The sequence below is a fragment of the Oryzias melastigma genome, linkage group LG14, assembly GCF_002922805.2.
Source record: "Oryzias melastigma strain HK-1 linkage group LG14, ASM292280v2, whole genome shotgun sequence".
Taxonomy (NCBI): Eukaryota; Metazoa; Chordata; class Actinopteri; order Beloniformes; family Adrianichthyidae; genus Oryzias; species Oryzias melastigma.
Genome location: NC_050525.1, coordinates 19,365,970 through 19,389,588, shown reverse-complemented (window position 1 = coordinate 19,389,588; position 23,619 = coordinate 19,365,970). Strand labels below are relative to the sequence as shown.

At 37.8% G+C, this 23,619-nt stretch overlaps 1 protein-coding gene across 1 annotated transcript; it reads right to left on the bottom strand.

The window, feature by feature from the left end:
• On the bottom strand, positions 1 to 20,632 carry crebrf (creb3 regulatory factor). Its single transcript, XM_024266650.1, has 10 exons — positions 20,459 to 20,632; positions 12,331 to 12,591; positions 9,801 to 9,926; positions 8,388 to 8,563; positions 5,977 to 7,115; positions 5,689 to 5,886; positions 4,038 to 4,227; positions 3,879 to 3,952; positions 1,636 to 1,755; positions 1 to 1,472 (listed from the first exon to the last, which is right to left on the bottom strand). Exons 2-10 carry the CDS (start codon positions 12,337 to 12,339, stop codon positions 1,354 to 1,356), a joined length of 2,151 nt encoding a protein of 716 aa, XP_024122418.1. The 5' UTR covers positions 12,340 to 12,591; positions 20,459 to 20,632; the 3' UTR covers positions 1 to 1,353.
• Between the last annotated feature and the right edge of the window lie 2,987 nt (positions 20,633 to 23,619).

Genomic DNA, 23,619 nt, shown 5'->3' with positions numbered 1-23,619 from the left:
GCAGAGCCCTCCTATATACACTGACTCTGTGGCATCGCGCAACAAGAGCTTCCATTTGTTTATGTACATTCAGAATATCTTTAGACGACGGAAACACACACCAAAGCGCACAAAAGTGTGTCCCTCCTCGCATTCACGAGCTATCTCCTCGCCTGAGCTGGACCTCAAGGGGCTCCAACATATCTGCACTTCCTGTTCAGCCCTTTTCTCTCACACGCACACACACAGTCAGATTGACAGAGACTCTCACACACACATACATACACAAGGCACAATGAATAGAACTCTGATCGAAAACTAGTATGAACACACCAAACTGTCTGGTCACCTCCACTGTACAAAAAAATGGGGGGGAGCGGCGGTGCCTGGGAAACCTTTTCCTGGAGGAGATGGATTGCCGTTTATGTCACCGCTATCATCTTCCTCGCAGTCCCCATACTGGCCAAATGCCCGTCTTTTTCTTTTTTGTCGTTTTTTTGCCCAGTCCAGTTACGGTCCACACAAGGCCAGAAAGCACCATGCTACATGCTCTTCCTCAACACGTGGTTAACCCACACGCTCCTGTTTAAGGTAACATTGTCGAAAAGCAGCCGCAGAGCTGCCCGCCACGAGCTCTGCGTGCGCAGGATGGCTGTCGTTTAATCCCAACTGATCACGTTCAGCTGCTACTGATTTTCTTTTCGTGTCAACTATTCTTACAGTAGCAAAGCTGATTGGCAAACAGGTGATGGCATGAACGTATTTAAGCCTTCAGTACAAAAACATTTGCTACCACCCTGCATTTTTCTTTGCAACTACCAGAACTATTTTCTATGGTCAAAGTGCTTTAGTGAATGAGTCAATTAAACATCCTGGAATTCTTCAGTCTTTAGTTTTCCGTTTGTTGCTTTTTGTAGGGCGAACCTCTTCATAAAAGCTGGAGCTTCTTCGACCTTTTGTTAGGGTCTGTTGGTTTCCGTGAAAATATTCCAGCGGTTGCACTCATGTCCGTCTCCGTCCTCCAACACATGTTAAACACTCATCACCAGTGGTTTTAAGGGCGCAGCAATCCTCGTCTACCCAGCCGTCACTTGCTTTTTGATGAACTTCTCCCGACAAGTGGCCACCATGACTCGGGAGATGATGATGATGATGTTCCGTCTCTGCATGCAGAGCCTGAAAGCTTGGGCGTGCCGTACAGGTGCATGGTGAAAACAAGCGCTCAGACATACACATAAGGATCGGTGTGTGTTTGTGTGTCATACACTGTGTATGCAGTCTGGGTTGGAGGGGCATGCAGAGAGGGGCATAGTTACAATGAGACAGCAAGGTGGAAAATTCTCGGTCCGCTTCTCTCCCAGGACGGCTGTTTGTCTAGTTTTTGGAGGTGGGGACTCGCAGGCCGACCAGACCGCCAGTGGGATCACCGCGGCTTGTGTTCTCCAAGATCTTATTGACGAATTCTGAAGTCTGCCCAGCAACAGGTGATGGCACTGCACAGAGAGGCACAATCATACATTGTTACCACCCTTCTTTAAGAACTGTCTAGATCATTTATAACCTTTTTCAAAGCTTACTTGGTTAGATCATGCAAGAAAAATACTTAAAAAACATGTATTTAAATCATTTATTTGTGCAAGGACTCTTTTGTCTCACCGAGTGTCTCCTGGATGAGCTGCTCCAGAGTCTCTGTCATGTTGGTTGAACGTGGAGAAGAATCCTCGACTCGTACCATTATCTCTTCCTTGATGGCATTGATCACAAACAGTAGCCGATCTGGAAGAAATTGCGTTTTATTTAAGGAAAGGCAAGGCAAGTAATTCAAATGTAAAAGCTCTGGTAAAATAACTCATGAAAATAAATAAATAAATAAATAAAATCCAGATATTTTTCAAAGTAAATTCACTTGCAAAAATGTCATAGTTTAAATTAAAGTTGAACATCTGAGCTCTTCAAGACGCTGGTTTTGTCTGTGTGCTGCATAGCAGTAGAAAGCAGTTTGGTTCTACTAAATGATGACTTCGTAAAGTCCTGTAGGGCTTGTAGGGGTTTGAGAACAAGAGTGATGTGGTCAGTTCTCCTGTTCTGGTTAAAACTCTAGCAGAAGCATTGTGTGAGATGAAGCAGAATTGTTTGGAAGACTACTGAGCGCTGAAACTCTGATCTGAGCCTTCTATGACACCAAGATTTCTAACTAGACTTTTAGTTTTTATTTAGGGCTGCTAATCAATAAAAAAATGTACTAATTAATTGCAAAAAATTAATCACGATTGACTTATTTATAGTATTTGCCGACCACTTATTATATGCAAATAATCGCAATATAAAATCCCGCACAAAACTGTACATTTAGAACATTTATTTTTATTAAGGCTGTTAAAAAAATAATCAGATTAATCACACTTTAGTGTTGTGATTAATCACTCTTAAACATAATTTTTTACTAGATAAATGTTATATAACATGCGGCTTTTGAACAAAAACAGGCCAGAGAGAAAATTTTCCTTCATTTTCATTGTTTCAAATTTTTAAACTTACCAAATGTTAACCAGAACTGTAACTTGTGTGCACAAAACACATCAGCAGTAAGATAAGCAGAACTCTAAAGACTTTTATGTCTGCAGTATTACTCCAAGAAAACAAAGATGCTGACATACAGCCATAAAAAACGGACCTGCAGACCTAAAACATAAAACGATAAAAAAAGTTCAGCTTACTGCTCTATATTACTGTGCAGGCTGCTTTAAAGCAACGTTTTCTTTCATCTTCTGGTCAAAAACAAGCAGTAAAGGTGAACTTTCTCTCTGAACTGATGCTTTATTTAACCTATGGTGACGATCAGCATTTATATTGCTTTTCTTTGCTGCTGCAGTTGAGGCTCAGCAAACCATGAATCAAATAGCCCGCTTTTGTGAAAAAAACAAAAAAACAAAAACGAGAATTAAAGTACTAGAAACCGATTGAATATTTATTTCTTTTGTAAAAAACCATGGTATAAGTGGGATAATGCCAGACAAAGCCGTGGAGGCCTAAATTGGCGAGGCAAAGTGAAGGACTGCTGCAAGGTGCAATTAGTCTGCGTTAACGAACATTAACGGGTTAATTATTTCTGATTAATCGCATGCGTTTAGGTGTTAACCTTCACAGCCCTAGTTTTTATCCCTCTAAAAAAGCAGCTACAAGTTTCTTTCTTGTTTCCAAGCATAATGACTCTTAATTTGTTAATGTATAACTCAAGGTAGTTTGACTGTATCCAATTAGAAACAGCAGAGCCGAATGGATTGTGGTAGTTTGGTGTCAGAGCTTCATAAAGATGTCTGCATAACTGCAATCTAAACAGAGAAAGAATGGACAGAAAAGCTCCAAGAACTGAACCCTGAGGCACTCCGCATGGCATGGATACTCTCTGTTGGAAACAACGTCAACACCAGCCTTCAAAATAAGATGTGTGCCAACTTGGAACTAAACCCGTTAATCCCACCCACTTTTCCAGCCTGTTAAGAGGGATTTCATCGGCCACAATGGTGCAGTGTTGTGTAAGCCTTAATAAAGTTAGTGTAAGAGGCTGTTTGTGTTCAAATAGTTGCTCAGCAGGATCAAAACTACTTTTTTTTCCAATCATCTTTTTAATGAAAAGAAGATTAGAGATTGTCCTGTAATTACTAAGCATGAAAGGATCCGGGTTGTTTTTCTTTAGAAGGGATTCAGCAACTGCAGTTTGGAGTGATTGTGGAAATAACCCTGACTGAAGTGAGATGGTACCAATCCAAGGTTAAACATTTGAAAGGGAAAACAAATCTAGTGCACCAATTTTCTACAAAAAGAATCAGATTTTTATGTATAAAACAGAATTGGCAAAAACAATTTTAAGCAAAATTCTGAAGAGAAGGTAAACATACCATATTCCGTACTGAGTCCCCAAAGCTTCACTTTGTTTGCTTCGTACTGAGCTTTCTTTTTTAAACGACAAGCCCTGCACAAACGGAGGACAGAGGTCAAACACACTTGACTAAATGATCATTCAGTTCCAGCAGTAAATGCACGCGTGCAAGTTTTACCTGGACGCCAGCTTGTTCTTCTCCTTGCGAGAGCGTGGTCGCGCCGTCAGCGGCAGCTCACTGACCGGAGTCAGGTCGCTGATCACCTTGTTCAGTTTGCGGAGCTCAGTGCCGATCTGCAGAAGTTTGCGTGGATTGGGAGTCAGGTCCTCCACATCAGTGCGCCGAGACTTCTTCAGCATGTATTTTCCTTTTTTAAACAGAAACATAAAGAATTTACAAACCCATAAAAGATCTAAAAAATAAAAATCCCTCTTTTTTGGGGGGTTCAAATGTACAAACTCCAATTTCCCTACATGCAGTCTTACTTTAAAAGTCAGTTTGACTATAAGTACAAATAACCAACCAAATTAAAATATTTTAAAGCTATTTTGGATATTGCACAATCTAAAATAAATCTTAAAAATGCTAGTAAAATATTAGTGTGTGTTGCTTTAACTAAAAAAACATTTTTAAGACTAATTTTATGACTTAATAAAAGCTAAATGACTAAAAGACAGTTGTATAAATAGGTCAATAAGAGGCCTGTTTGCTTGCTAACATGATTAGAGGTTTCTTTGTGCACAGAAAGGAGTATGTCTGTTTGTTCTATAGGCGAACCCGCTTTATTTGTTTATTATCTCCAAATGAACCACTGAAACTGATCTATTTAAAATGTTACAAACAGCTGCCGTTGTGGAAAGTCCCGACATTACCAGAGTTCACAAGTTACACTCCTGCATAAAAACAGCTAATAAAAAAAAATCTACGGAAGCCGAAAATGTCCCGCTCTACTTTTTTTTTAATTGTTTTCCCGTTATAACGAGATCATGAAGAATATTACTGGAGCATCCCTCTCTTCCAAAACTTGTTTTTTTGTCTATTTTTTATTTATTAATCATTATTCCGTCTCATGTACCAGCCCACCTCCCTTTATCTCTCTAAAACCTCAGAACAAGCAGGTTGATTGACAGATCCCCGGGCCGACTAGCGTTACTTCCTGGTGTGTTCACTGAACTCTGGACATCGGCTGCAAAACAAAGCAGTTTATCAGAAAAAACATAGAACACCAAAAAAACTGATTCATTATTGATTTAATAGTGTTGACATTTTTTCTGAAAAACTGCTTTAATTTGCTGAGGAGTACATAAAAATGAAAAAAGTATTATAGTGGACTGAGTTGGCTGTTTGTGTCCTCAAAAGTCCGGAGCTCAGTGAACGCACCATGCGGAGAAGCTTGTCGCCCCGGGTTCTGTCAATCAACCTGTTTGTTCTGGGGTTTTAGTGAAATAAAGGGAGGAGGATGGTGCATGAGGCAGAATTAATGTGTTTAAGGAGCATAGATCCACTAATAAATAAAAAAAAGACTAAAAAATATGTTTTTGGTAGTGTTTTCTCCTGCTGTTTTGTTGTTAACCACAAAATAAAGAGAATTGAAACAGATAGTCTCTGCGTCTCAGTGCGGGAAAGGAAAAGAGGGATGCTTCCTTCTTTGTTCTTCATCATCTCGTTATAATGAGAAAACGAAATATGTTTTCTCGTTATAACGAGATGGTGTATCTCACTATAATGAGAAAAAAAAAAAAGTAGGCCAGGCCGTTTTTAGGCTTCCGTAGAAATGCATCTCGACTCAGCTTAACGTATGCCGTTTCTTTAAGGTTTGCATGCATACCATGCAGAGGGCCGTTCTTCTGATACAGGTTGCTTGGCAACGTGTGTCTGTCCCACTCAGACGGCTTGAGTAAGCGCTCCTGTTTGGAGGGCGTGAGTTGCTCGCTATACTCCCAGAAGTAGCGCCGTTTGCCTCTCTTGCGACTTGAGACTCCAGCTGTCAGGCCTTTAATGTCGTCCATTAGCTCGATGTCACAGCCTGGAGGAGAAGATAAGGAAAGAACGGAGATCAGAATAAGACGTGGAGGGAAAAGGATTTAAAGGAAAAAGCTCTGAAAAAGCAGTGAACCTGGCTCAGAGAAGGCATCGCTCATGTCATCATCCTTGTCGGCCTCATAGTCTTCGTCCTCCTCTTCCTCCTCCTCATCATCATTCTCAGACAGCTCGTGCTCGCTGCCAAAACCCTCATCGTGGTCTTCGTCGTCCAACTCCAGCCCGTCCCCTTCATCTTCCTCTCCTTCATCCTCGTCCTCCTCGTCCTCATCCTCCTCCAGCTGGGAGTGGCCTCTGCCTGCAAGTCCACTGCGAGTCAGGAACAGAGAATAATTGTGCTCCTCCTCCTTGCCCTGTTCGGGGTCTGCGACCCCCAGGACGCCACCTTCACCACTGGCTCCTGCCACGCCCTCCCGGCTGGTCGGCCCGGAGTTGCTGCTCTTCAGAGCCGGGTTTGCTTCCACTAGCTGAGGCAGTGAGGCGGAGCATCCTCCTGGGATCTCCCTCTTCACGATGCCCTCTGTTTTCTTCTCAAAGCTTGCTGTGCTGGCAGAGCTGCTGGCAGCAGCAGCGGCAACAGGAAGTCCAACCAAGGTGGAAGTGGAAGCTTTCTCCTCCTGGGGCTGGCTGTGGGGTAGAGGTGGCTCCGACCCCTTAAAATCTGTTTGGGAAGGCAAGTCAGCTTGAGCTCTGTAAACAGAACTCACTCGTACTTTAGCCTTCCGGACAAAGTCAGTTCCGTGAGAACCCAGGGCAGCCATCTTTGCTCCTCTCCCCGCAGGCTTGCCTGGAGTCTGGCTATGGTCCTGGGTGAGACTAAGATAGTTCTGGGCCTTTGCCATAGTCTCGGTGCTGGAAGGAACAGGTCTGGTTGCCTTTTGGGAGCCTTCGGGAAAGTCTGGAGGACGGCTGCGAGACGGACGGGAAGAGGCGCTTGGGGAAGGCCACACAGAACCGGATCCCTGGTTCGGAACCAGGAGCCTCTTACTGTGAGAGGGGAGTTGGGGGGGCTGAGTCTGCGGCGCAGGCAGGTTCAGGTCAATGGGCGGGTAGAGAGTCTCACAGACAGGCAGGGAATCCTCACTGTTGAGCTGAGCCAAGGTTGGCGTCCGGCTAACCACTTCCTCATCCTGGTAGGGACTGGAGAAGTCGTCCAGTCCGAGGAAATCCACCTCTTTGGTTCCCCAGATATCACAGCTGGCCAGCCGTGTGTATCTACCGAAGACAAAGAAATGCAGCGTGAGTAAAAGCAAAAGTTAAAAGGAGTTTTCAAACCACAAGCATTTCCTGTTTGGAGTTAAATAAAACACTAACGTTTTTTGTTGCAGTCATGACTGATTTGATGCTCAAACCATTTGGAATGGATATAAAAAGACAGGCCTTCAAGTATTTAGAATGAACAAGAAAAAGGGGCCACTTTGTCACAGTAATTGATGTATTTTGGAATAGGCAAATAGAGATCTACAGTACATTGAAATATTTACATATTTTGTATAAAAAAATGTCTTGTACAATTATACAAAAATTCTTTTTAGAACTCACTATTTTTCAAGACAAAAAACAAAATATAACCAGAAAAGTTGCATTACCTGCAATAATGCTAGTGTGAAGGCTTTTTGCTGAATGTAGTCGCTGAAGTTGCTAAAGAAATTAACTTTAACAGCTGAAATATGTCCTGAATGTACTGAATGTTTTTATATCAATATTACAGAGGTTTTAAAAGTGAAAACAGAATTTAAAGGATTTCTTTAAAAAAAAAAGCAAAAATTGTGTACAATTTAAAAAATCATTAAATTTGTGAACACCAAAAGTACAAGCATCCAAGTTCTGAACATGCTGAATGTTTTGATACCAATATTGTATTAGTTTCAAAAGTGTATAAAGATTTTAAAGAATTTCTTAGAGAAAAACAAAAAATCATAAAAATTGAGTAAAATTCAAAGTTTATTAAGTATTTGAAAAATTTATCATTTCTGCAGGGCTTAAAAAATGCATACATAGTGTAAAATTCTTAAAATGGCAAAATATATGAAGTACAAGCATGAATGTCTTTAACTTGCTGAAGGTTTAACATAAAGATGTTTTAAGTTTCAAAAGTGCACAAAGTTTTTGAAGGATTTGAAGAATGTCCTATTCTTTTTCAATGGGAAATGAGAATGAGAAAAAGAAAAAGAAACTATCATAAAATCAAACAGAAAACTTGTTAAGTAAAGCAGTGATATCCAGCTTGAGTAAATGCTTCAGGCTCATGTCGATATATTTTAGAATAAACTTACAAACAACTTTCTTCCCTAAAATGAGGTAATTATAAACCTACAGCACATGATGGAGATTCATGCATGTGTTAACATCCTGTTATGACTTACCATTTTTTAAGCTTATAAAATTAGATGTAACTGTTATTTTTTCACAAATTGTGTCCCTTAATTGTTGCTGCCGCTGCTTAACTTGACCTTGACATAAAATAAAATCAAAGTTATTAAGTACCTGGTGAGATCTTCCCAGTACGAGTCCCACTGTTCGAACGCTGAGCTGCTGCAGACTGTCTCACAGTCTCCCAGACCCATGAACTGATCAACACCTCCTTCCACCTCCTTGCCTCCGTCCCCAAGCCCCACAATGCTGTCCCCGCAGGGACTCTGCCGGTGGGTCATATCTCTGTCCTGCAAGGAGAAGGAGAAACACTTTTAGACAAACAGGTGAGGCTTTGATTTTTGCCATAAAATCAGGCATCTCGTTCATGCTCGCAAAGACATTTATAATTAAAGACTCATAAATGATTACAGTCATGCGCTGAAAAACAACAACATTATTCACTTTTTTTTCTGAAAGTACTTTTTATAATAAAATATACATAATTTAGACTGCTTGGGGTAATTTAACATGCTAAAAACAAAGCATCCTCCAAAATATTTGTTAAAAATTCACCCATTGAAATAAAATTACGTCTATTTCGGGGGAAAAGCCAGAGAACAAAACTGAGGAAATGGTTCTGAACACCATCACCTTGCTAATACGTTGCTATGGAATAAAAGAATCCAGTGCTGCAATGACTAATCATTGTTCAACCTGGATCAGACAGAATACCAAGGAGGACACAACACAAAAGAGGATATTTTTAAAAGTCTGCATTGAAGTTTAACAATCTGAGAATTTATATTAAAGGGAATCTTTCATTAAACACAGAGAAAAGAGGGTTCTACAGTGAGCAACTCCACCAGAAGTCAAAAGGACGTTCTTGAAAACACTCAAGCTTCCTGTGAATGCTCAGATCTGCTGACGTGTGCAAGAGAAGCTTCAAACTTCACTCGAGAAGGATGAAAAACAAATTTATGACACAAACTTAAGAGTTTTCTTTCAAAATAAGTTAAAAAAAAATATTTAAACCAGGTATCAGATTTTTTTTTTTTTAAAAAGCCAGAATAATACCTTAAAAAAATTAAACTGTTCTAATTTATCCCATCATTAAAAATGTTTGTACTTTCCATTTCAGTAAAAAACACTTTAGTGTTGTAATTCTTTGTGTGAAAGCACTAAAGCCTAAAGAAAACAGAAATGACAGCAGCTGCTGAAAAAGTTCTAGTTTTTACAAAAGAACGTGAAAACATGCAAAGAACAACAACACAAAAGCTAAAACATTTAACGACAACAGTGCATCAGAAAAAAAGGAATATGTTAAAATTGTCTAAACTCTTAAGCCCCTTTTCTGTGATTTTTCACAGCCTGGAACTCTGCCAACTGCCACTACAACCACTAAAAATCAACTTTTACAACCTTTTTGTACATTGAACATATCTCAGATCCTTACATTTTAACCGTTATTTTATTTACTTGGATCAAATGTTTACATGGTATGGTTTTTAGAGGAGTGAGTGTGAGCGTGCGCATGAGGCTACTCACCAGCTCATACATGAAATCTGGGTCAGAGCTGGTCGCCAGCAGCTCAGTACTGGTCAAAGCCTGGTCAGCAAAGGAGTAGTTCTGAAAGGCGTCCCCAAAGGGAGGCTCCATCCCACTGACACTGGGCTGAAACACAAATGAGAAGAAAAAAAAATGAACATCTGCAGCAGCGCAAATACATGTGCAACACTGATGAGGAAGCTTGCTGTTTAATTTTCTTCACTGAATCTCACGGGATGTGCTGAGCTCCTCAGAGGAATTACATCTTAATGCTAAAGCAGAGTAAAACATCATCACTTTAAGGTGCATGGAATAGGGAAAAAAATAGTTTATTTAACATAATCAAAGAAACTACAAACTAAGCATCCTCTGACACAGAATCAATGGATAAAGGTTGATCCAATTCAAAAACTGAATTGGTTTAATCTGGTTTGTTAACACGGAGGAATCAAGCGTCTTCTAATGCCGTCTCTGATTACAGTAATTTGTTAAACAAAACAGGTTTTCTGTGAAGAGCTCAGTGACGTTGCAGCTCCGCAGAAAATTCCATCTCTGCTGGATAATCGTTAGAATCTTTCTGCAGCGACTCAGACATGAAGACGAAGAAAATGAGCACAGCTGAGTCAACAGCAGCTAAGCATCACTCTGCACAAAAACCATCAACTCTGTTCTTTCCACAGATGAAAAGTCACAAAACTTCTACTGCTGTTAATGTGTGCACATAAAACAGGCGGTGGGAGTTTCATGGTATGGGGCAGAGGAATTGTATTTACATTAGAACTACTTCCATGAGTAACAGAGGGAGTTTTGTAAAGAAAACCAACCACTACACTGTGGAGCAATGAAAAGATGGTCTGGACCCAGAGTTATCAGTTTAGGAGTCAGACAGCGTTTGGTGAAGAAGGATAGACATCTGGTGGGTTTTCATGCTATCTTGCTGCTTTTGGACATCAGGACATTTTTAACCAGTAAAATGCTCTAAACTCATCAGTGTTTGTGCTTCTAAATATTCCAAGAAATGATCCCAAACTCAAATAAAACTAAAATAAAAGCAGACTGGTTAAAGAAGACAATAAGTCAATTTATTTATAACCCAGGTAAAATCCAAATTTGATAATCAGCATGACTAAATGTTTAAAAAACATAATTTCTACTCTTAATGACCCACTCCAATTATCTTTTGATCAATTTTCAAAGTGTGCCCAGTGGTCTTTTAATTATGATTATGCTGTTTTTAGACTACATTATCACATTTTCAATGTAGCATTTCTTCATCTGCTCCTGATTCTCAACAATTTAAATAAATAAATCCTCAGAAATGTAATTTTAAACTTAAATGTATTTATCTATGTCCCCCATTATCAGTAAAATATCACAAGATCGTGTTAGAAACACCAAAAACTGTATTTTTCATCAGACTGGGTCTTTAAGCGCAGCCATATTTCAGTTTTGTGGCTCATGTCAAGCTTTTGTTAATTTGTCCCCACAGAGAAATCACTTGATGCCTCCCATATTTATTTTTGGAATGATTCAGACATTGGCCCACTCGGATTTTCCCTTTGCCCCCTTCACAGTTTTGCATCAGCAGCTGTTGGGAGGCAGATTTCTGTGGGCAGACGCAGGGTCAGCCACTTACTGTCTGCAGTTCTACCGAGCAAAAATTGGGATTACAGTTTAGAGTACACCAAATAAATGCCATTCCTAACACTCTAGATTAAACTACAACTTTACTGATCACATTACTAGATTGGGAAAAACCCTGTTTGACAGAGTTTCAGCTAAAATAAACTTTGTCTTTAAAGTGAGTCACATAAAAAAAAACAAAAAAATAAAAGAGTTGAAAGTTGTAATCTTTAACTGATTGATGTTAAATCTGAATTCTTCAACCAGCTCCTGTTTCATTTAACAAACACACAAACAAGCTCATGTCAAAAGCTCCAAAAATAGACACAAGATGAAGAAGATAAAAGTCCAGCTGTTGCCAAACACATCCTGTGCTGTTATCAGGCTTCACGCAAAGATAAGCACCAACGCAACCAGCGATAAGAATCTCCTGATTCACACTCCCTATGTATGCAGCAGGAATGAATGTTTAATTATAATAAAGATAAACAAACCAAATAGTCATAATAGTCCAGACTTCATTGTTTCATGTAACTTTTGACACAGGACAAATCGTAGAACTGTGAAGGGTTTACAACTTTTACAACTTAAAATTACACTTTGGTGCAACATGTTAATCATATGTTAGACAATTGGTAATAATAGTCATAAGATCTAACATTTTTAAATTATAAAAATATATTAGATTTTTAATCAGTTTTTATTCTTTATTGAGCTAACTTTAGCACTTTCAATTATGGATTTTTTTATTGTAATTAAATAATTTTAAACAAAATCGTATTTTGAATTAAATTGCTACCCCTCTAAATATCAGAAGTAACAGAAGACAGTTTAGTGTGCATCTGGTTGCTGCAGGGCAACTGTTTTTTTTTTTTCCGTGAGTTTGAACTTGAGCGGTTTGTCTTACCTGAGGCATTGCCAGGCACCGCTTAGAGCTCCAGCTTTGGGAACCTCTGGGTCTCCTGTCCAGTCCCAGCGGTGTGAGGTTGTCTGATCAGCACAGCGAATTACTGCTGAGGAGTGGAGTTGGGGGGGGCGACCACAGAGTGCTTGTCAATGCAGTCTGCGATGGTGGAGGGAAGGGGGGGAGAGGGAGAGGGTGATTAAGGTGGCCCAACCTGGTCGGGTCTCTTGTGGTCTGGTGTCGTTTTCTCTGTATGCTTCAGAACTGCAAAAAATAATTCATAAAAGAGAGAGAAAAAATAGATGTAAACAATAATTTACTTAAAAAAGAAGGTGCTTGTTCTAACCACAGAAGTGGTGTTGGTTTGTGACTTTCAGACCAAGCTTCAGGAAAGTAGCGTGCAGTTCACAGGTTTGCAAGCAAAAGTAAACAGGAAGGAGAACGCTATCATGATGAGTTGTGATCAAATGCAAAACATCTGAAACTAATACAATATGTAAACATTAGCATTCATGTTTCCTATCAGAACCATTGATTTATTCCAGATGGATCCCAGTGTCCCATATTGCACATCAGTTCAATTATTAACATGAAAAATATTGACAAATTAATTCAATAAAAGTGTTATTTAGGTATAGGAAAACAAATAAGGATCACCCAAAAAATAAAATGTTAATAAATTAATTATTCAGAAGACTTTAGCATGTTTTTCTTGCATGCTTAATCTTTTAAAAATCTGTTCCTGATGTCTTTGATTTAAACCCATTTTTGTGGTTTACACCATTTTACTTCACTAAACATTAATTATGTTTTGCAGCAAACCGTCTTATCTTTCTAGTTTCTTGTTGTTTGTGGTCTCCTGCAAATTGAGTTATCAGCTTTCTAATTTATCAGACAAAACATTTTCACTCTGATATAAATGAGGGAATTGATTTAAACTTGTTTTCCTATCTTAATTCGTTCTACTAAGAAGCTTCCAGCAGCTCCTTCTCCTTACTAGACACTCAATTATAATGTAATTGCTAAATGAAAAAGGTGAGCTGTCAACAAACACTTTACAATCACTTCTATTCTTGAGTATACAAAGTGGGGAAAAAACAAACTAAATATCATGTTTTCACCATAAATATGGTAATTGCTCTTATGACATTTATAAAACAAAAATGTTGCTGTTTGTTATATTTTAGCATCATGTCCACAAAATTATTGAGACTAAAAGAAAGTGAAAGAAAAAAGCTAAAAAAGTCAGATGATCGATCAACTGAAAAAAAAAAAAAATCACTTCCAAAGCAACTCAGTGCACTTAAGCATACAGATGAGGTCAGGATGACCTGCTGGTGTTCACACTGAGAAATAACAATATGAACGACTATTTTTTAGACAATTATTTTTTATGTTTGGATTCCAAATATTTTTATTACTTACAGAGAAAGTTGTGAAAAATTTGAAGAATTCTTTTGGATTTAAACCTTGTAGCGGCTAAAGTTCGGGGAAGAATGACTGTGTTGACTCATCATAACAGATTATTGCAAAGCACATTTCAGCTTTTCTACCTTTTGAGGTTTTCTTTCTGGTATTCTTTAAATTCATTTCCTGTCTTTCAGATCAGCGCTGATCATCTCTGAATGCACCGTCAGTGGAAAAAAAATTGGTTGGTCAGAAAAGTTCAAACAACATAAAAGCAGAATATCCCAGTTATTCCTTGCAGTGCCGATGTATTTAATTCACTGAAAACTGTCAAACAAATCTTCTTTTTGATGCTAACATGTTCTTCTTTTTCTCATGATGGAGGTATAAAGAAAATTAGGTTCAAAATTGCCTTTTCGAGTACTTCTTTATTCAAATCTTTGTAAATCAGAAGCAGATAAAAAATATAATATGAAAGAGCGTAAAAAGTATGCTGGGCGAGCCACAAGTTCCCTGCTACGTCCCATTCAGATGCATCAACTTGTAGACTAGATCCACGAACATCTTCCCTTTAGTTGTTCAAGCATCTGGCTCAAACGTGCACGGCTGGATATCTCCATTACTGCTCACCAGTTTTGTTGCGACTGTGATGTTATGTTGGAGTTGTGAGTGGAGAAAGTGTAAACAGATAAATGACGGGAAGAATGGAGAGGTTGCACCGCGTCAATGACTCAGAAGCAAATTTCTAATGAAGTACTGTCGCTCTGCAGAAACTATGTCCTAGAATCTCTCACAGGTGTGTCTAAAATAATAATTAAAAGACCACTGCGTGAATGCTTTTACAATAATTGGAGCGGGTCTTTCAGGTTTCTAGTTGTAGTTTACATATATTTACACATGATAAAAAAGCCATAAAACAAACAGAAAAGGAAAAGCAATCCTATTACCTATAGCGTTTAGTTTTCCACAAAGAGATTTTTAAGGTTACAGCCAAAGTTTTAGGTCAAATGAATTTTCACACTTCCAAAGATAATTACATCCATTTATTTGATAATACATTACCCACACTACACTAAAGAAAGAATTATGGATGAAATATGAATTATTTTTGTGAGACGGCTAGATAAAGAAGGCAACTCAATCTCTGAGGCTCCGCCTTTCACTCCTTGTGGGTTCAGCCCATTTCATGACATCAACCTAGAGCCGGCATCGGCAGCGTGTCTGCGTTTAACCCACAAAAACAAACTTTTGCAAAAATGGATGTACAAATTGTGTATGTAAAATGAAAGCGTTTTAACATCACCTCTACCACCTCTAGTGTATATGTGTGTTAGTCTGGGGGCGGTGCTGGCAGTGCAGACACTTCCTGTAAGGGGCCGTCCCCCACTTCTCTACATCACAATGTGAGAACCCACTCCTGTTCATAGGTTGGGGGGGGGCTGGTGCTCAGAGCATATGGTTTTAGAGAAATCCTCAGAAATGTGTGATGGAGCAAAATACCAGATTGTTTTTGTGAGTAATTAACATTATAATACACTTAAAAGGTCAAAAAAGTTGATTTTGCTTGATATAGGCCCTTTGAAGACCATTTACTCTCTGATCCTTTTGGGTTTTCTTTAATAATTCATCTGAAAATGAAAACATTTGTCCTCCTGCTTGAACAAGAACTAAAGGAAGATATAAATAAAGAAAAAGAACAGCTCATAGCTAAGCCTTCCCTTTTTAAAAAATCATTAACACTATCACTCCCTCCAGTCAAATGTGTCTTTGCAATTGAACAACTTCTCCCTCCTGACTATTCTGAGAGAGACAGGAAGTGCAGTTCACGCCACTTGTACAACCACTTAAATGAAAGCAACACCTTTCACGCAAATGCACATCGGAGCACACAAGTCTTTACGTGTGCAAAGAAATCAACTTATTTGGAAAGAAGTTAGCCTCTGAAATACAGACAGTAAATACAAAAATGTGTGCACTTCCTGCATTTATTTCCTTCCTGGGAAGCTGCGTCTGATTAAATTTACAGCCGTGTGAGGAAACACATGGTCTTAACACAACAAAGAGAGCTGCGTCAAGCCCTGAAACATAGCTGTCACAGAAAGAAACAGAAAGCCTGTGGTCACAAGCAGAGCGCTTGAAAACAAGCTGAAACCAAGTCATGGTGCTGACGCACAAAGGATGCAAAGAGCAAATTTACAAAAGGGACAATTTAATTTAATCCACCTCACTGACAGTGGCTGACAAAGCCTGTGATGGAGAGGAGCAGCTATGAAACATCTCAGAAGAGTAGGATTAAATCCAGATGATCTCACAATTGGATGTTGTATATGTCATTGATTTTTAAGAAATTGTGCAGACATGTTTTTACATGTGCTTCTAATTTTAATCAAGAAGATCACACCAAGGGCAAAATCTTGAACTGACTGATAGTGCTGCAACGATTAGTTGACTAATCCACTATTAAAATAGTCAACGACTAATTTAATAGTCGATTAGTCATTACTTAATGTTATATGGAGTCAGAGTGTAGTAAAGTTGAAAGTTCTAAAAAAAATATTATTCTACTTTTGAATATTTTGGCATTAATTAAAGTTTCCTGGTTATTTTGGAGTTAAGATATTTCAAGTGCACATCCACTTTGTGCATGACCCAATTAGTTGACTAATCTGAAAAATAATCAGTGATTAGTTGACTATTAAAATAATCATTTGTGGCAGCACAACTGACTGATCCAGAGCAGATCAATTGTTTTAGTTTTCCTGTTTAAGAAAATTAGTTTTCCATGCAAAAACACCACCCTTACAATTTATAATATCTGTCATCTGATTCCCCTTAAATGTGCAGCACTGTCTCCCTATTAACTAATTTAAAGATCCAACTTACATTTTACTCCATAGAGTTAAAAATTCAGACAATATAGAGAGTATCATGACAATATCCTGAAGGAAACAAAGCAATACCAAGACATACAACAAAGTGCTAGAATAATATAAGTGAAAATTATGGCTATTATTGTTGTCAAACTCTAAGTTTAAGTGCAAAAAAATACTAAGATGAAAATGTTGAAGCAATTCAGGATCCAGAGAGCTTTTTTTGCAACATTTTTGTAACTTTTCAAAAAACATGCGCATAAAAAGGAGAAGTGGGGGAAACTGGTGACTGCCAGTGCTTGCTGATCAGCTGAGAGGGTGAGGAATACAGATGGAGATGTCTGGCAGAAAAGGCCCCAGTGATTTTCTCCGCCTTTTCAATCCGTCTGATCAGCGCTTGTGCAGTTTATGTACCGGACAGTCACACCATTTGTCAGCATTGTCTCAGTTGGAAGTTCATTAAGAGCTTCTTTAGAAAGAAGGCATGCTTTCGTTTTCTCAGGTAGTTTTGTTGCGGATGCATCTTTTTTTCTAATCTATAAGGCAGCGTTGATGCTCTTCAACCACAAAAAGGCACAGAAACTCATAGGAACAAACTCCTTCCCTTTACTCATGACTGCAAAAGTTAGCATATTTCTGCTGTTCAGCTGAACCCCCAATTAGAAAGTTCCGAATCGGATCTTTGGCGACTATATTTAGGTGTGCATTACATGCCAGAATGGGTTTACACAGCTTAAAGAAGAGGACTGAATACAAATCCTTGAGGATCACCAATATTGAGATGCAACAGCTCATGAAGTTTTTTGTACAGAAAGCAGTGAGGAATATCATGAATTGGCAACTAAGTCAAACAAGTGAGCAGCAATGCAGAGTTTCCTGTTACGGAATCACTTTTTTTTTAGCAGGAAGATGAAAATGAACACTCACACGTCTTTTTTTTTCTGAACATTGCATAATAAACCACATATTGAAAACAATTTTAAATTGTTTCTTGATCAATAAATACATTTTTTGTTTTTGGCAAAGAAACCTCTGTTTACAGTTTATAAATGTACATTTTCCTCTCTGTACAATAACAAACCTGCTTACTCTCACAATTCATACTAATGTGCCACAAAGACGCAAAAAAAAACCTTGTAGGCAACATAGATGATAAAAATTCAAATCAAGAAGAGGTTGGTTGTAAGGTTACTTCGCAAAGCTCTACACAACCATCTTGCTTGTAAAATATTTGACTAATAACCAACAACAGAAAAAAAGGTAAAAGGAAAAGGTCATCAGAGGCCATGCTGCCCTCATCCCATAGATCCACTATCATGCAAACAGCTGACAATCTCCATTTCACAACACTGGACATTATCCAAGTAGGCCAATCATCAGTGCCTTCTTTAGAATAGGTTACCCACTGATACCCATGAGGCCTTGATTACTGCAGAATCAACAAGCAGGCAATGTCCCGCTGGTTACACAGAGGGACAAACAACAACAAATAGCGCAAAAGGTCATTAATCCACAAGGTTTGTGCAGAGCTGCAGCAGCAGCACACTGAAAATAGAATCTCACTAACAGTTGAAAATACTTAAAGGTTGACCATTTTCATTATTTATTTAGATGGTACAGTGGTGAGCTGACAGGTGACAGCTGATTTTGCAGTTCAGTAATAGTGGATTCTAACTGACTTTTTCAGAAATCTGTGGAATTTCTCAAAGCAGAAAGTCTGCATAGTAGAAATTAACATTTTGTTTTACTTTCACATTTGTTTTTAAGAAATGCAAACAAGTCTAAGACATACATTTGTAAGCTACCCTTTATATTTACCTCAATGATATAAACCTAATTTTACTGACATCACATAAAAGCTCACAAAGGATTGGGGGAATTGCATCAAAAGTTCAAAACTTTTCCAAACAATTAGATGGAAATCTAACAAATAATGATATTATAACACCCATGAAAGAAAAAAAACATGTAAACATGACTGCTAATTAATGTAAATATTGCATAGAAAAAACCTAGAGGTAATGGAGTTAATGATTACTATGAGTCAGTGAAGCGGATTTACTTTTTAGAGAAAAAGATTATTCTAAAAGAATTCAATCAATATTTTACTTAAACAAAATCATAACAGGTAAAGCATATAAAAGTAAAATCCAAAAGAGAAAGAGGTTTGTTTTAATTTCATATTCTCTGTGGAGATCATATAAATAAATAAAATTCTGTTAAATTGTACCCTGTAAAAACACACAGTTATCTTGTTAGTATTTCAGTGATCTAATATGATATTTTTAGCAAAAGGCTCTCGTGTTAATAGAATCAATGTAACATCTGTCCCCAAAAAATACTCAAAAATATATTAAATTTGAAGCATTCATCTAATTGCTTGTAAATATGACTTTTTTTCTTTGATCACTGTATAATAATAATGTTTATTTCAGTGCAGACACTATTTGCTTTTTACCTATTTAAATTTTACATTAATTTCCACACTAAAATTAAGGAGGAAGGACATTAGCACTATGATATAAACTAAATAAAACATAAGATGAATTGTTCTTTATCAGTAGCAAATAACATCAGCATTTACAACAAACAATGACTTTACTGTGACAGGCAGATATGGATTACAACTGACCGATTGTATAGCCCAGCAGAGCAATAAAGACACAGGTATCTCGCCAGTCTCTGCACCCATCACAGCACCTCAGCAAAGCAAAACAAAACCACAACCTAACCCTATAGCGGCAACACCCAAGTAACCCTGCCTTCCAATTGGACGGATGAAGATGACGTCCTGGCTGCCGGCGTCTCTGATTGGCTACACGAGCTGCCAATCGGAGGAAGTGGTTCAATATAAACACCCTTTTGCAATGTAGGTTGAGGCAGAAGATAAACAACTTGGAGGCCTACATGCCCGTGGCCTAGATAGCAGAATGTAAAGATAATTTAAAGTATGATGAACCGAACTGCACAAAATCGAAGACACTACAGAACTAGTCGTATATTTGCAATTTTTTTGCCCTACTTAGCTTAGAAAAATAATTTAAAAAACAATTCAAAAGGCTTATCTAACAAAAAATGGCACGAGCTTAAAAAGCATAATTTTTGTACGATATTCTTAAAAAAGCCTTAAAATTATAAAATGATAAGTGAATATATATTTACAGTGAGTTATTTATTCATATTCAGGTTTTGTCCGCACGAGCATTGACCGTTTATACTGTTTGGGGGGCGTGTACCTAACGAGACCTCGGGTTAAGCATGACATAGCCCACCGGGGTTTTCCCCCACAAATAGACAATTAAACTGTTATTTCATAGCAAATAATAAAAAAAAATACGATAACAATTTAAATGAAACGCAAGTTTTGACACAGAAGATGCTCAGTTTAAGGGGGAAAAGCATGAAAACCGTCAAGAATCATAAATACTACACTTTACTTCAGCAAACAACTACATTTTTAGACAAAACGGCTGACACAATTACCCTAACACTGTTTTATTATACTTTAAACAAGTCAAAAAATAGATATTTAAATCAACTCGTCGTGAAGTACTAGTTGGCAACATTTATCCACTTCCTGTATAGGTCAACAATACACTGCGGTGAGCAAAAAGCTTAATATCTAGTGTATTTAGTTTTCGAATAATTGTGTTTTTTTTTAAGCGCAAACTGCGAGTCTTGGTGTAATTTCAGCCGCAGCTCAATCAGTATGGCCTCTCCTTCTTCATCCCAGCTGAAGCCCGATACATAACAACAAGCAGTTAGCTTCTAAGCTAACCCAGCGCCGCGGAGAGAGCCCACATCCACCAGGCAGAAAAGTTTCCCTAAAGCGGCTAAAAAGCGGTCCTGCTTACTTGTAAGGCACCCACGCATACGTCTGTCTTAACGTTGGACCTCGTGGAGCTTCCTCTCTTGGAAATAAACACGGTTTCCTGTGGAATGGTGTCCTCACGCTGTTACAGCTCTCGGGTTTGTTTTGTTTTTCTCCTTCCTGACGGGTTTCTGGAAAACGCGTGACTACCAGACCACGTGGGTACTGCTGGACCAATGGGGTTGGGCGAAAACATTTCTGCAACATTTCAACGTTTTTTTGTTTTACAAGAATGAAGTTTTTTCTTAAAAATACAGATATTGATTTTAAGAATCTAGTCAACACGAATAGAGAAGACTAAAATCCAATACAATTTAAAATAATAATAATAATTTAACAGCTGTTCTTTATCACAAACTCATATATTTAGTCTTTTTATGGTGCTCTTTTAGGGATCAACTTATAATTTGGACAACTTTTAAAACAAAAAAGAAGTATTTGTGTGATTCTTTCATTAAGTCTAATTTAAAAAATTGTAATTTTTCCAGAATGGCAGAATTAACTGTTAGTCATTGGCCATTTTTGTAATAAGTATACTTTTACTTTTTCTAAAAGAAAATAAATAAACAATAACTGTGCAAAATATATAGGCTATATATTCATTTTTATACATTCCGATATTCTCAGACTGTTGGTTTGATTTTGATTTAGTTTGAATATATTTTTTCATTGCTGTAAAAATGGTGGTAAACTTCCATGGACCGACTGCACGAGTATTTCAACAGCTTAATGAATTGTTAAATAAGTTTGCAATTTTCAATTCTTTTTCTAAATAAAATGCACACATTTCTTTGAGTTACAAATGATAATACACTTTTTCATTTCGTATGTGTTTTTTTGCAGCAAGCACAAGAAATGTTACTTCATTTTACTAAAACATATTAGGGCCATCATTAGTTCAATTAATGGCACCTGTTTTGAATTTCTTCTGTTGGTCACTGTGAGTTTGGCCGTGTTCTGCACTAAAGTCTGTGCTATGAGACTAAAAGGAAGAAGCACAGTCTTAACATACCCTTAGCAAAAAGTAGTCTTTTCAAGTGAGCTGCAGTATCATTTTAGGATATAAAATGCTTAAAGGAAGGCAACATACTTGAAGTTTACTTATCTATATATCAACTTAAAATGTTGTGATTTATTCTGAAAACGTATTGAGTCAGTACTTTCTTCACGACACATACATAGTCTACAGTATCCTTGGTATTTTCATAGTTTATACTCAAGTATATTTAATAAAATAAACTTCAAGTGTAGCACTTTTTTCAAAGCGTAGACCAGTCAGTCAAATCTACCCAACTTTTCCAAGGGAGGAACAACGGATGTCTTTAAATTAAATTTATTGGCTTTAGTTCTGTTGGGTTGTCATACAAATATGTTTCTAATATTTCCACAGGAGGACCAAGTCTTGTCTTTAATCTTGCCTGTGTTAAGTTTCCCTCATGTTTATAAAATGATTTGATCAGCCACTGTTAATCCTCTCCTGGTCTGTCTTCTTCTAACTTCTGTTTGTTGTTCTGGTCAGGCGGTGAAGTTGACCTGGTGGCTCGGATCCTCTTACCTAACAAAGCAGAACTTTAAGTAAGGGCTGATAATATATTTTAAGAGACATGATCAGAATTTCCTCCATCAGCATGTCAATACTTCCGGTGGAACAGACAGTTTTATAGTACAGATTGTATTTCTTCATGTTTCTGCATCATATTTCTGTGATATACAACACTGTGCTATCATAGCAGGCAGGATCCAAGATAAATATAATTTATTGATATGATTACTACAAATATAATTAAGTGACCCCTTCCTACTTTATTGCTGGTCCATCAAACAACATGTGAAACAAACATGTCATGGACGGTACGTCGTCTCTGGTGCCGATTGTATGGATACATTTATACTCCATAGTGAATGACTCTCTGCAGCCCTGAGCTCAGAGCTGTTTGTCAGTGGTTTCGGGGAATTATGGGGGGAGGGCTGTTTCACTGGAAAGAGAAACTAGGAAGTGGGTTTAAAAAAATCCACCAGCCTCTGAGTAAAATCCACATAAATATGTCTAAAAATACAAACAAGTGATCAAACTTGCAGTTTTGAAGCTTTAGAGAAAAGCAAAGTGGGCATTACGTCAATATGTCAGAATTCCACGTCTTTCACTTTCAGAATCACTGAAATTCTTTCCTTCTTTGATATGTAAGCAACATTCTTTGGTATGTGTCTCTTTGGACTGCTCAGAAACAAGAAAATCTGAACACTGAGGTGCACAAGAAACCCATTTACACTGACCAGTATCTTGTGTTTGACATTCTATTATATGTAAGCCAGTAGTAATCAGATCATTACAGAACCAACTCATAAGGAAACAATAGAGAAAACAGATGTGTCCTTCGGGAACTCAGGTTATCCCAGATGGAGAAACGCCAAAAGAAGGAGAACTAATGGGTCTGAGACTAGGAAAGAAGGGGATCAACAAAGCTGCAAAGTTGTCTCGATTTGTGTGTCTGAGGATCTTCAACACAAACCACTTTCATTTTAGACCCAGCAATACATTAAATTGAACCACCCCAAAGACAAACACAGGGGAAGTGGTACTTTGTGGAAACTAAACAACCCCTCTACAAAAGGATGACATAGGACAGAAAAGCCACAATGCTACCAGGACTAAGCGGCTCACCTGCATCTGAACAACAATGGGCACTAGCAGAGCCGGTCAGTTTCATATTTTAGACAAATTGTGCATTTTTTGGTACAAGGACCAAATTTGGTTTGGATTTACAAACCTAACATGCTTTAGAAAAGCTCAAGAAAAATCCAAAATGGCAGCCATTTGTAAAGATGGCAGCCATACACTCAAAAATGTTAAAAAAATATTTAATGTCTATTTTGCCTCATGTCAATATCTTGGAATGTAGTCTTTCCACTTGAATATTAAATAGAGAATACTATTTATTGACTATGTTTTTTAAAATCTTGGATTTTCCAAGCTTTTCTGAAAGATGGAATCTTAAAGTACATCCATGACAAATTTGGACCACAAAATGCATGATAATTCCAATAACTGGCTCACGTATTTAAAGAAAATAAAGTCACATTATGGACAGAAAGAACAGAGAGTCAAGGAAGTCCTAAATGTCATGAAGGAGAAAAGTTCTTTAT

Coding starts and splice junctions, on each gene's coding strand:
- crebrf (XM_024266650.1), bottom strand. Junction 4,228..5,688: donor GAAGAACGGCCCTCTGCATG/GTATGCATGCAA, acceptor TGTTTAAAAAAG/GAAAATACATGCTGAAGAAG. Junction 1,473..1,635: donor GCTCATCCAGGAGACACTCG/GTGAGACAAAAG, acceptor CTCTCTGTGCAG/TGCCATCACCTGTTGCTGGG.